The sequence below is a fragment of the Engraulis encrasicolus genome, chromosome 4, assembly GCF_034702125.1.
Source record: "Engraulis encrasicolus isolate BLACKSEA-1 chromosome 4, IST_EnEncr_1.0, whole genome shotgun sequence".
Lineage (NCBI taxonomy): Eukaryota > Metazoa > Chordata > Actinopteri > Clupeiformes > Engraulidae > Engraulis > Engraulis encrasicolus.
Window position 1 is genome coordinate 5,375,862 of NC_085860.1, and position 13,173 is coordinate 5,389,034.

General features: G+C 49.0%; 3 protein-coding genes across 7 annotated transcripts in view; 2 read left to right on the top strand and 1 right to left on the bottom strand.

The window, feature by feature from the left end:
- Window positions 1-318: 318 nt before the first annotated feature.
- rag1 (recombination activating 1) lies at window positions 319-8,562 on the top strand. Its single transcript, XM_063195970.1, has 4 exons — window positions 319-481; window positions 2,085-2,438; window positions 2,729-3,912; window positions 5,605-8,562. Exons 2-4 carry the CDS (start codon window positions 2,110-2,112, stop codon window positions 7,356-7,358), a joined length of 3,267 nt encoding a protein of 1,088 aa, XP_063052040.1. The 5' UTR covers window positions 319-481; window positions 2,085-2,109; the 3' UTR covers window positions 7,359-8,562.
- A 974-nt stretch (window positions 8,563-9,536) lies between these two features.
- rag2 (recombination activating gene 2) lies at window positions 9,537-13,130 on the bottom strand. The gene is made up of 2 exons (XM_063196586.1): window positions 13,032-13,130; window positions 9,537-11,801 (listed from the first exon to the last, which is right to left on the bottom strand). The coding sequence occupies exon 2, from the start codon at window positions 11,788-11,790 to the stop codon at window positions 10,165-10,167; it is 1,626 nt and encodes a 541-aa protein (XP_063052656.1). The 5' UTR covers window positions 11,791-11,801; window positions 13,032-13,130; the 3' UTR covers window positions 9,537-10,164.
- iftap (intraflagellar transport associated protein) overlaps window positions 12,514-13,173 on the top strand; it is a 23,156-nt gene continuing 22,496 nt past the window's right edge. For 2 of the 5 annotated variants that reach the window (XM_063196591.1, XM_063196590.1), the window contains exons 1-2: window positions 12,514-12,588; window positions 12,717-12,762. In XM_063196591.1, the coding sequence (XP_063052661.1) occupies window positions 12,562-12,588; window positions 12,717-12,762 (73 nt within the window). In that variant the 5' untranslated portion in view covers window positions 12,514-12,561. Of the gene's footprint in view, window positions 12,589-12,713; window positions 12,763-13,173 lie in introns of all 5 variants that reach the window. The other 3 variants (XM_063196587.1, XM_063196588.1, XM_063196592.1) reach the window with 2 other exon arrangements.

A 13,173-nucleotide genomic window follows, 5' to 3' on the forward strand; every position in this document is an offset into this window, starting at 1 on the left:
GTGTGTGTGTGTGTGTGTGCGTGCGTGCGTGCGTGTGTGTGTGTGTGTGTGTGTGTGCGTGTGTCTGCATGTGTGTGTGTGTGTGTGTGTGTGTGTGTGTGTGTGTGTGTGTGTGTGTGTGTGTATGTGTGTGTGTGCGTGCACATGTGTGCATGTTTTGGTGGCTTTGCCTTATCACCCGCTCTCATCTAGCTGTCAGGTGTGGAGGCTTGTCTGTTAAAGACTCTCCCCACATGGGGGTATAAATATGGCTGCCTCCCTCCTATGGAGCGAACACAATCCTTCCAGGACAAGCCAAGCTGCCATCGAAAGCCACAGCCACAGCCAGCAGCAGCCAGCCCAGGAGGTGGAAAGCACTCAGCCAGCCCTCCCTACCCAGACACCCTCACTCACGCTCTGGATTTAAATGCCCCTGGGCCCCCATGCGGAAAAGCCCCCTGGGGACTCCAGCCAGCTGAGAGCCTGAGAGATAAAAAACAAGGTGAGCCCCAGCTGACTGACTGACTAGCATTCACTGGCACTCAGTGATACTCTATGATTCAGAGAGGCACACAGACTCTGGTGCACTGTATACGTTCATGGCACAGAGAGACTCCATGAAGTAGGGACACACAAACAAGACTAGACAATGAAGAAGAAGAAAAAAGGCAGGTAGGAGGAACATTTTGTTAAACTTTGTTAAACTCTGAAAATGTAGCAGGAATTAAAAGTGATGGGGTTAGTGGAAGTAAGTAAGAGTGAGGTTCAAACAAAGGCACCTAGGAGAAACAACAATGCCATAGGGCTTTCACCATTGAGCTACCATTGTAAGTATTAACTTTTTTTTGCTGGGTTTCAGTGATATCAATGATGATGATGTGTTATTTACATACCAAACAGATATATTCCTGCCAGTGTTTCCAAACTAAATGTATACATGGTATAGAATTATAAGTGGTAAGTAATGAATAACAGGCACAGTACCCAAAACTCATGAAAGTTTTCCAAACCAAGTGACATAAGTGACTTTCTTTGACTTTTCAGCCACTCCTGCTGATTTGTGTGAAATATACGTTACTCTGAAAACAGCTCAACAAAACGGTCATGCAAGTTCGACAGCAGTATTCTCGGTTATTGAACATGACCCCGCACTATCTGTAATTGGCTCATTTTTTAAAACCCCCTCGCCATGGATTTTACATAAAGACTTTCGGGCACCTTTCTACAGCACTCCCTCTGAATCAATACTTATAAATCCAGTTTCATGTTTGTGTTCTTTTTTCTTGCACTTTAAATGTCAGGCCTGGACCTCAGAACTCACTGCTGCACTTGCTGGAGAAAATGACTAAAATATGAGAGTGACACTCCCAAAAGGAAAGAAGTGTCCACTTTGCAAATTTGCAGTGTACACAAAAAAAGTAGAGGAGGTAAAAGTGAGGGAGTGGGAGTGAGATGGGAGAGAGACAGAGAGAAAGACTGACAGATGAAGTGCTAGACAGAAAGAGAAAAAAACTGTGTCAGAGAATGGAAGAAAGCGAGAGAGAAAGATTGACAGGACAAGAGTGAGAAAGAAAATCAAAAGTGAGTAAGAAAATAAAAGAGAGAGAGAGAGAGAGAGAGAGAGAGAGAGAGAGAGAGAGAGAGAGAGAGAGAGAGAGAGAGAGCACGCAGGAGAGAGGGAAAGAGAGAGTCTGAGATAAATCGAGAGCGATAGAGTACAAGTCAGGACAGAGGGACAGAGTGCTGAGGGAGAGAGATGAGATGAAGTTTTTAGCCATGGATCGATCCCTCGGATGCCCGTCTCATGCATTTTACAGAGGGCCTAAATGCCACTTAAGGCCTAATGCTGCCCCTATGGGCTCAGCAGAAGCATCTTGCTCTCTGAGAGATTGTCAGGCCACTGAGCGAGGCATTTCAGAGGACTTAGACTAATCTATGTGATTGTGTCATGGGCCAGCCCAGTAAAATGCCCCAGAAAATGCTTTGCGGAATCGAAGGCTTTCAAATCTGTTTTATTTTTTTTCAGTAACTATCTTAGTCCTTATATAATCCTGTGAATCGCTGCACTGAATAAATTCTTTTCATGGTTCTCTTGGGCTACGCAGCAACTGAGGCCGGGCTGACACCAACATGGAGACGCGGGCGGCCATCCCCAGACACTCCATGCCAGACGAGGTGCAGCACACGTACTCCAAGTTCTCCGACTGGAAGTTCAAGTTGTTCCGGGTCAGGTCCATGGAGAGAGCCCCCTTGCCCAGCGAGCCCCCGCCTCCTACGCCGTCTCTGAGCACGGTTCCATCCAAGTCCCAGGGGGACGTGGGCCATCCAGGGCAGCCGGGGCATGCTGGTAGCGTGATGCGGCTGTGCCTCGGAGGCAAGAGCAAGGAGAATGTGCAGGCCGCCAGCGAGCACATGGACCTGAAGCTGCAGGAGATCGATGCTCACATGGATTGCCTCAAGTAAGCACAGCTCAGCCATTTTTTTTGGTCTTTTTGAGTCTCTATCTTTCCCTCTCTTTATCTCACTTTCCTCCATCTCCACCTCTCTGCATCTTTCTTTCCATCTATGGCTCTATCATCCTCTCTATTTATATCTTTTCCTCACCCCCTCACCCCCTTCACCCCTTTCTCTCCACCTCTCTCTCTGTTCCATTAAATATAAGCTGTGTCAGCCCTGAGTCTTCACTTATATCCGAGTTGACAGCCTGTGAGACCCTAAAGTGGATCGATCAATCTCTGCCTGTCTACAGGAGTTTGTGCCGCCTCTGTGGGAAGTCGCTGCGCAAGGCCAAGGGGCCGGAGCACGAGGTCCAGGGCGCCCTGGAAGAGGCCAGCCGCCTGCCCCTGCGCAGGATGGGCTGCAAGGCCCAGGCCTGGCCCGAGGTCATCCTCAAGGTCTTCAAGGTGGACGTGGCGGCTGACATGGAGACGGTGCACCCTCAGGCCTTCTGCCACCGCTGCTGGATGGCCGCCATGCGAGGGGGCGGTTTCTGCTCTTTCGGGCTGACCAGAGTGCCCGAGTGGCAGCCGCACACATCGACCTGTGCCCTCTGCTTCCCCAAGAGGATCTCTGGGGCTTACCAGCGCAAGGGCCGCAAGAGAGCGAAAACGCTGCGGAGAGCACAGATCCTGGCCAAGAGGACGAAGTGGGAGACTCAAGGATCCTCTGGTGGTAGCAACAAGACAACACTTAGACCCTTGGTAGAGCAGCAGCAAGCAGTTGGAAGCAGGAACAGCAGGTTGAAGCCAGGTGCCCAGAGAGCTCTGTGGGTCAAGAACATCACCCACTGTCAGAAAGACCATCTGAGCGCCACGCTGCTGTCCGAGAACCTTCCTGTGGACTTCCTGCATGCCATAACCTGCCAGGTTTGCGACCACCTGCTCAGTGACCCAGTCCAGTCCCCTTGCCGACACCTCTTCTGCCGTGGCTGCATCCTGAAGTACAGCCGTGCCCTGGGTGCCCAGTGCCCAGCCTGCTCCCTGCCCTGCGATGCCACAGAGCTCAAGAGTCCAGCGAAGCCCTTTGTGGCCATACTCCATGCACTGGCCCTGCAGTGTCCCCGGGAAGGCTGTGGAGAGCTTGTCAGGATGGACTCCTTCCGGGCCCATTGCCTGGGCCACCTGCAGCAGAGGAGGGAGTCGATGCTGGAGGCCAACCGCGGCGACCCGCTACGACGGTCCTCCTCCCAGGGTGATGAGGACCTAGACGGGTACCTGCCAGTCAACAAGGGTGGCCGGCCACGTCAGCACCTGCTGTCCCTGACCAGGCGAGCGCAGAAGCACCGTCTGAAGGAGCTGAAGAACCAGGTGCGGGCATTTGCTGATAAGGAGGAGGGGGGTGACACCAAGTCGGTGTGTCTGACCCTCTTCATGCTGGCCCTCAGGGCGGGGAACGAACACAAGCAGGCAGACGAACTGGAGGCCATGATGCAAGGTAAAGTACCACCAATCATGATGAGTCAGTTTTCATTCAATTTATTCACATAATAGCTTAGTTCCCATTACAATTGTGCAGAAAAAAAGATTATTATAACACTACAGCAAAACACTTTGCCCCTCCTAACCTCTATGTCCTCTTTGCACTTTCAAGATCAATACATCTTCTAAAACATTTTTCAAGGAGAGATGTATAATTATAATAACAGAAACACACATTACAAAGTTGGACAGAAACTTGGTTACTCGCCTTCTGAGAGCTCAGGCCTGCCAGATACCGTACTTGAAGAGCCATTAAAGCGTAATTTCCATTTCATTGTTCTACATTGCGTCATTAACATTCACATTGTTGCCAGCCACTTTATCAGACCCAATGCCTTATGTAGATATTTCATTAGGTATTGCATTTCAAAGTTGCACATATAAAGTGGCACGTCATAGTAGAAACAAAGGTCAATGTTTCCATTAGAAATATAAATGTAGTAGTGTTGTCAGAGATAAATGCACATAGAAAAAATACAGGCATAGTATACAAAGTAGAAAAAAGAAACGTAATTGTATATGAATTACCCTGTAGAGGGAAACTATTTAAATGGATGCCTCACATATGGGAGTTAATTGGCAAGGTCACAGGGAGAGATTGGGGGCCTGTGGAACAACATCATTCACTTCAGTTGAAGTCTGACTCACATCATATGAATGTTTTCCCCTCTGTAGCACTCAATAATGCACGCCGACTCCATAAACATTTGTGAATAATTTACTAGTGACCGTTACAATTCACAAAAGTAATTTGTGAGTTCTCATAACATATGCTACATGAAAATGAAATTAAGTGTGTGTGTGTGTGTGTGTGTGTGTGTGTGTGTGTGTGTGTGTGTGTGTGTGTGTGCGTGCGTGCGTGCGTGCGTGCGTGCGTGCGTGCGTGCGTGCGTGCGTGCGTGTGTGTGTGTGGGCTGTACTTGCGTGCCCGTGTACGTGTACGTGTATGTCTATGCATGTCTGTGTGTGTCTGCATGTGTGTGGTTGATTTTAGGACAGCAGAGACAGCAAGAGCGTAGCGTAGAGAGAAAGAGGGAGAGCGAGGGATGACCATAAAATTTAAACAGTGCTGTCACCTTCCCTCTCACTGTGTGTCACTCTGATCCACAATAACAGCTTTTGTCAAGAGCCTGTTAGGCCTGAGAACAACAGCGGTGGCTGGTGTATCTGCAAATGACACAGGCGGTGGAGGCAACAGCAGCCTTCAGTGCCATATACTCAGGGGAATGGGGCCCAGCTGGTGTCTGTTTTCATCATCAGCCAATAGATCAGTTGTGTCGGCGTCGGCTGATTCACCCCTCATTCTGTTAGAGCAGGCAGTGATCATTACAAATATAACACTCTGTTTTAGGACACTCTCCGGACTGCTGTTACACTCGCGAAACACAACACTGAATAATTTACAAAGATATGCAGTGTCTGTATGCATAAAATTGGAATTGGATATTGACACACACTAACAATTTGACACAAACACAGACAAGACACCCACATCCACACTTTCTCAATTACTGTACATAGACACAGTTTATGAGACAAACAAACTCACTCAAGTTCCCGGTACAGCCTAACGTGTTTACTTGCAGTATCTCATCTCACCCAAGATGGCCCTTTTGTTTCTGTCCCCCCTTCCCTTTTTTCTCCTCAGGTAGAGGATACGGTCTGCATCCTGCTGTTTGCCTCGCCATCCGAGTCAACACCTTCCTCAGCTGCAGCCAGTACCACAAGATGTACCGCACCGTCAAAGCCACCAGTGGGCGCCAGATCTTCCAGCCCTTGCACACCCTGCGCGCTGCCGAGAAGGAGCTGCTCCCGGGCTTCCATGCCTTCGAGTGGCAGCCGGCCCTCAAGGCCGTGTCCAGTAGCTGGGACGTGGGGATCCTGGACGGGCTGTCTGGCTGGACCAGCTCGGTGGAGGAGGTGCCAGCGGACACCATCGCCCGGCGCTTCCGCTACGACGTGGCCCTGGCGTCTGCTCTCAAGGACCTTGAGGAGGACATCTTGGAAGGGCTGAGGGAGCAGAGCCTGGACGACAGCTTGGTCACAGGCTTCAGCGTCACCATCAAGGAGTCATGCGACGGTATGGGGGACGTGAGTGAGAAGCACGGCAGCGGGCCCGTGGTGCCAGAGAAGGCTGTGAGGTTCTCCTTCACCATCATGTCGGTGTCGGCACACGTGGAGGGCGAGGAGGACTCAGTGAGTATTTTTCAAGAGATGAAGCCCAACTCCGAGCTCTCGTGCAAGCCCCTGTGCCTGATGTTCGTTGATGAGTCAGACCATGAGACACTGACAGCCATCCTGGGACCCGTGGTGGCGGAACGTAACGCCATGAAGGAGAGTCGACTGATCCTCTCCATAGCCGGCTTGCCGAGGTCCTTCCGCTTCCACTTCCGGGGCTCTGGCTATGACGAAAAGATGGTTCGTGAGATGGAAGGCCTGGAGGCCTCTGGTTCCACCTACATCTGCACGCTGTGTGACTCCACCCGGGCCGACGCCTCCAAAAACATGGTGCTGCACAGCATCACCCGGAGCCACCAGGAGAACCTGGAGCGCTATGAGCTGTGGCGCACCAACCCTTATTCCGAGTCTGCTGATGAGCTACGCGACCGGGTCAAGGGTGTCTCTGCCAAGCCTTTCATGGAGACCCAGCCCACCTTGGACGCTCTACACTGCGACATTGGCAACGCTACCGAGTTCTACAAGATCTTCCAAGATGAGATCGGTGAGATGCATGCCCGTACTGATGTCCCAAAACGTGAAGAGAGGCGACAATGGAGGGCTGCTCTGGACAAGCAACTTCGGAAGAAGATGAAGCTGAAACCTGTCATGCGTATGAATGGCAACTACGCCCGTCGGCTGATGACGACAGAGGCCGTGGAGGCTGTGTGCGAGCTGGTGCCCTCAGAGGCCCGCCGGCAGGCCCTGCGGGAGCTGGTGGCCCTCTACCTCCAGATGAAGCCAGTGTGGCGCTCCACCTGGCCCGCCCGCGAGTGCCCTGACCAGCTGTGCCGCTACAGCTTTAACTCCCAGCGCTTCGCCGAGCTGCTCTCCAGCACCTTCAAGTACCGCTACGATGGCAAGATCACCAACTACCTGCACAAGACGCTGGCCCATGTGCCCGAGATCGTGGAGCGGGATGGCTCCATCGGGGCCTGGGCCAGTGAGGGCAATGAATCTGGCAACAAGCTCTTCCGGCGCTTCCGCAAGATGAACGCCCGCCAGTCCAAGAGCTTCGAGCTGGAGGACGTTCTGAAGCACCACTGGCTTTACACCTCCAAGTACCTGCAGAAGTTCATGGAGGCCCACAAGAACTCGGCCAAGGCCATGCAGGCCACCATCAACCCGGAGGAGATGGCGACAGTGGACGACAGTGATATGTTAATAGAAACTCAAGATTTTTAAACCGAGACTGTATTGCAGTAGCATGAAATATGTAGCAACTACAGCAGGGGCACTAAGTCAAGAATCGACTTTCATTGCCATTGTGTGTGTGTGTTTTTTATTGATGACTTGTGAATTGAGTTCACTTTGGTCTATGCTGATATTCTTTCAATAATTTTAGACATTTAAAACATTTCAATGGAACACATTGTGCTTATTCGAAGTGAGCAATGACTCTGAGCATCAGATTTCTCATTCAGAAGTTACAAACAGTTAAGATAACCTCCTTTGGGTCAGTACGAGGGACTTTCACTGTCCTCTCCATTTATGTTTGTAAATGCAAAATAAATTGGTTTATGCTGAAGGTTGGATCAGAAGGGAATGGACTGCCTTTCCTTCCCTCAGCTTTTAAGAGAGGAGGGTTTTTTGTGGAGACTTTCATCTTTGGCTTTGAGTTATGGCAGAGTTTATTGTATTGCAAGGTTATGACACATTCATGAATTTATACAAAAGGATTATTTATGGAAACAGATGAAATTGCTGTAAGTCACTGAGAGGAAATTGTGTTAAAGGGGGGCACATTTACGATAGCTGTATTAATTTATCACTGGGTCCGAGGCAAAATGGAATTAGGGGGGACTCAAATTGTCTTAGTTTTGGGAGTGCTGCTGGGGAAAGGATTGCTTTAGTGCCATATATCTGGCTCCGAAGGCAGAGCGGCAGGCCATGGATGACATTGAAATACCCCTATATATTTCCACTTCCCAGCACGCTGCTCAAGAGTGGCAACTATTCTACCTCCATTTCAGAATAAAAAAGGACACATTGACCTTCTACTAAATCACAGTGAGGAAATGATCCAGACTACAATTGCCATACAAAAGGCCCAAGGAAGCACTTAGCCGCTGAGGAAGGCCACTTCCAGAGCGGCACCCAGGCTGGCTCTCATGTCGACACTACTGCTGTGCTGGCATCTTGCCATGGTATATACTGTGTGTGCACTCCTCCTCATAGTCCTCTTGCGTAGGAGAATCTTGTGTTCACTGCATTGCTGTATGAACAATCATTGTAGCATTTTCAAGCAATTAATTCACCTACGGGTTGCTGATGTTTGGGTGTATTTAGTCGTAATATTGATATTGTTTGACTGTCTTTATGTAGGTGAAATATTGCACATGTTAAGCCTTTAGACAATCACATGTCAATGCTCTTATCATTTCCTTTGTTTTCTGAATGTTGTACATGGATTGATACAATTGAAAATAAAGAAGCATATTAAGTGCAAAGATGTGTAGTCTGTCAGTTTGATTGCACAGTGTGTGCGGAGTCGTACACATAAATGTTTTATAAATCTGATTTCATATAGACTAATATTTATATATTAGTTAATAGAGACAGAGAAGGCTACATATTGATGAAGGAGATTAAGGTGCTAAAGAAAAAGAGTCAGTTTCTGTGGCATTCAGGGGGCCATATTCTGTCTCCATTTAGCCTCAGGCATAATGCTGTTTGGGCCAGTGAGTTATTTGGTGAGGAGTTAAAATAATGTGTGCAGTGTGGTGTGCTTTTGTGAACACCATGCAGCATAAATTAACCCTATCCAGACTGGGGTTTGGGGGGTGGGGGTTATAATGTTGTATAATTCCTTAATGACTTAAGCTATGATGACTTCGAAACTTGGTGACATTGCCTTAAATGTAGTGGGCTACAGTTTAGTACCAAAAGATAAGGTTTATCATTTTTGCCGTTGCCATGGCAGCGGTTTTCTGACAGGTATGTCTGACCAAAAATCACTGATCTCATTATTGGTCCTTAATTGTCACAAACTACTTATTGTATAGCTATTCCATTACAGTAGCACAAATTTCCTACATAACATAGCCTACATAATCTAATATCAGCTTCATTAATTATCATTCACGTATGCAAATGTATGCTAATTTGATTATGTTGCCACATATATAATCGCGACAGGCTTTATCTTTACCAATGCTCCATTCACCTCAATTTCATTCATTCTTTTTTATTTCGCATTGCCTAAGTTCCCCCATTGCATTGCTTAAGTTCGCATTGCAATCATCTCCCCAAAGTTTGGTGGTTATACGGTATTCCGTTCATCAGTTATGAGAGGGGGCTGGAGCTACTGTGGAAATACACAATTTCAAAGAGAAAAAAAGAACAATCCTTTTTAGACTGAACCTGAATGCTTTATTTGAAAAAAAATTATATTGTCTTACAGAATGACATTGTACAAGCACAAAAGGAAAACAGCATCTGTTCGCTGCAAATGACAATAATAAAAAAAATCTCAGTACTATCAATAAAGCATAGCCTACATTTTATACAGTAATCAACCATTGATATATTCTTATTATTATGTAAAGTCATGGCTTACTCATAAAAATTAAGCATACATGGATTTCATGTTTAATAGTTTATCAGTTCACACAGTACTTAAAAGAATACCCCAACAACAGGCGAACTGAAGTCTTTCACCCACAGTCCCTAGAGTTGGATAAGTGAGCAGAAGTGCTTTCCAGGCAACCCAACTATTGTCTCACTCAAACAGCATGGAATTTTGAAATGGCTACATTAGATTACAGCAACTATGCTAAATTAAGCTAATATGTTACCTTATCGTCTGTATTCTTATGTAGCCATTTCAAAATTCCATGCTGCCAGACTAAAAAAATATATCAAAATCTAGGAACTGCAGTGAGTGACTTAATTTCACCTGGGGGTGGGATATCCCTTTGAAAACACAAAATTAACACAAGCCTAATACAATGTAGGTCATCGGTCAACAGTTGAACAGCAAGAGCACAGATCACTCAAACAACCTCCTAAGGAAGGTCTTCTTGGCTGGGGTCATGTTGAGCTTGACAGGGGTCTTCTTGTGGAGCGGCTTCATGGGTGTGCGTTTGACGGGCAGCTCTTGACGTGGCGGCGTCCTCTCCTGCCGTCCCGGGCCACCGGGGCCCTGTCCGGCGTGGTCAAGGCAGAAGTACTTGCAGTTGTTCTCGGAGAGCCTCAGCAGCAGGACCTCGGGCAGCTCCATGCACTGGGCGTGGACCCAATGCCCTCCCTCGCCCCTGGAGCAGAAGATCATAGCGGGCCGTGTGAGCTCCGTGGAGTAGAAAGGCTCCCAGGTGTTGGGGTCCACCTGGCATCCGGCACAGCAGCGGATCCAGTATCCCGTTTGGGTCTCGTCCTCCTCATCGTCTTCATTGTATACCCCGCCCTCCCCGTCGCTGTCCAGCATCTCTAGCATCTCGTGGGGGTCACGGCCAAAGTAGAGCTCCTCCGAGTCCTCCAGAGGCGTGGAGTCCTCCAGGTCTGTGGACTCCTGGCTGTAGCCCTGGTTGCCGCTCTCCTCGTCTGCACCTTCCTGTTCGAAGCTCACCTGGTACAGGTAGAAGGCGTCTGCCGGGGCTGGGTTGCCCTCGGCAGGGACGGCCAGGAGAGCGTTACCTTTCCCCAGGCTGCCTCCGAACCACAGTCGGCTGCTGCTGATCTCCCCGTTCCAGGGCGGCGCGGCCTGGGGCTCGATGCGGATGCCGTTCTCGTCCAGAGCTACCAGGTGGCACTGCAGCTGCTTCTGCTGGTCGGCCTGGTAACCTCCCAGGACCACATACTCATGGCGGGCAGGGCTCAGACGGGTGGCTATGGGACTGGTGATGGACAACCCGTTGTCCAGGACCTCACAGCTCAGCTTAGGGCTGCCCAACAGCAGCTCGACCCGGAGTCGTAACAACCGGCTGGGCCGGGAGTCGGACGCCAAGGTGTGGCCCCCCAGCAGGTAAACACAGTCGCCCCTGCTCAGTGCCAGGTGGAAGGACTGGCCGTCGGTCAGCTCGGGGAGGTAGTGAGCGGAGCAGCAACCGTAGTCCAGGTCCACGACGAACACCTGAGGGGGGCAGTCCACCATACTGTTCCAGGTCTCGGTGGTCCTCTGGCCGGGGGGTTGGTAGGAACGACCGCCGAACAACACGCAGGCCCTCTTACCACGGCTGTGCACCACGCTGGCTGTGTGCCCATAGCGGGCACTGGGTGGCTCCCCTGCCAGCTCCTTCTCCTGGCAGGACAGGGTCAGCTTGCGGTTGCACCCTCGGCTCTCCATGCCCAGGACATAGAGAGCCGATGACAGGTCATTGTTAGGCGTGCGTCCTCCATGGATGACGTAGCTCTCCGGGCTGCCGTTGCGAGGCTCCAGGCGGGCGATGGCCGGGCAGCGCAAGGGGGGCAGGTAGCAGGAGTTGTTGGAGAAAGAGATGGGGCGAAGCTTGAACTCTGTGTCCTTTATGCGCACCCCGAATACGCCAGTGGGGCAGGAGCGCTTGGGCCAGCCTTTCTGGCCGAAGAGGAGGGTGTCACCATCAAGCTGCAGCAAGGAGCAGCCAGGCTGCAGGAGGCCAGCGCAGTTGACCGCAGTCAAGGGCTGCAAGCTCATCATCAAGTGGAGGGCTGGGAGGAAATAAATAAGTAAATAAATAAATGAATGAATGAATAAATACAAATACATTACAGGCCTAGAGGAAACACTAAATCAACTTTGTTTAGGGCTACTCTGAATGAGGATGCACGTTTTTTAATAGTCTACATGTACTTGCACAAACACTTTGTTCTTTGTTCAAAAGTAGTGTATGAATTGTTTGTTCTTTCAGGCGTTTTTATTTTTTTATTTGAGGAGCTAATGCAGTGTTTCTCAACAGGGGTGCCGGGGCATCCTGGGGTGCCGCGGGCCCCCCTCAGGGATGCCACGGAAACGTGGCTGATGAATAAATTATGTAATAATACATATTTGTCTAAATTGATAAGTGAATGCTAGTCAGTAAATAAGTCGCCCCAGTCAGCTGCAACTTCGAACGTATGTTGTGTGACGTCTCCAAATGTGTTACTTTTCTACGTTTGTGTGGTATCGGATGCGATGCCATGTTATGGCTTGTTGGTTTGGGGTGCCTTGACATTTTTCATGAAATTGAAAGGGTGCCCCTCACCTAAAAAAAGGTTGAGAAACACTGAGCTAATGAGACAAATATCAGGAACATTGTTGTCAATGTTTCCTGTCATCAGTGGGACAAGAGTTACTGATGCACTGCTCCGTTCAAAGAATTTGTAGTTTTTACTGTGATTCTTTACACGTGAGACATCTATCAGAGCCTCATTCCCCACAATTCCACGCGGGAAAACAAGGCTCAGGTTGCGGGAACATTGAAAACAGTCGATGGGTCAGGAGTCAGGACTGAAACAGGTTTGAATTTTGTTTAGCATTTAGTCATTAAGAACAGTTTTGCTTTTTCTGCATTGCAACGTAGACCTGCTTCAGTAAGTTAACAAGTGTTAACAACGTATAATTCTTGTATTATCCGCGATATCCAGCTCCTGCACTGGATTGCATCCAACACACTCAAGCACCCAATTTTAGGTAGGTTTTTCAAACAAACTGTTGTTGACTGTTGTTACATCTTTATGTGTGTTTTTTATGTGGGCAAGACTGTAACAGCTGAGGTCCAGGCTACTTATTAGTTTATAACCAATGTTGTCAATGTCATCCCACACATCGTAATAAGACGCTAACAACATAATACCATAAGAGCAAGTCCTTAGCAAAGCATCCGCCTGGATTAAGTTTCACTCTATGCTACCCCTGAAGCAGTCAGCCAAAGCCAAACTTCTAGTGGGATTCATCCTTACCTCAAAGAAAAATGTCCTGTCAAATGACGGGTATTTTAGCTGGCGATGGAATCTTACAAGTCTCTAGGAGCTGGGTGCAATTGACAACCAACGTTGAGGTCGGGGCACTTGTTTGTGCAGCTTGGCTGATTTGGATGAGTTT

What these genes read in the sequence shown, in the direction of transcription:
- rag1 (XM_063195970.1), top strand. Translation starts at nt 2,110, where the DNA reads ATGGAGACGCGGGCGGCCATCCCCAGACACTCCATGCCAGACGAGGTG. An exon ending in GCTCACATGGATTGCCTCAA is followed by an intron (nt 2,439 to 2,728) that starts GTAAGCACAGCT and finishes GCCTGTCTACAG; the next exon opens with GAGTTTGTGCCGCCTCTGTG. An exon ending in ACTGGAGGCCATGATGCAAG is followed by an intron (nt 3,913 to 5,604) that starts GTAAAGTACCAC and finishes TTTTCTCCTCAG; the next exon opens with GTAGAGGATACGGTCTGCAT.
- rag2 (XM_063196586.1), bottom strand. Translation starts at nt 11,790, where the DNA reads ATGATGAGCTTGCAGCCCTTGACTGCGGTCAACTGCGCTGGCCTCCTG.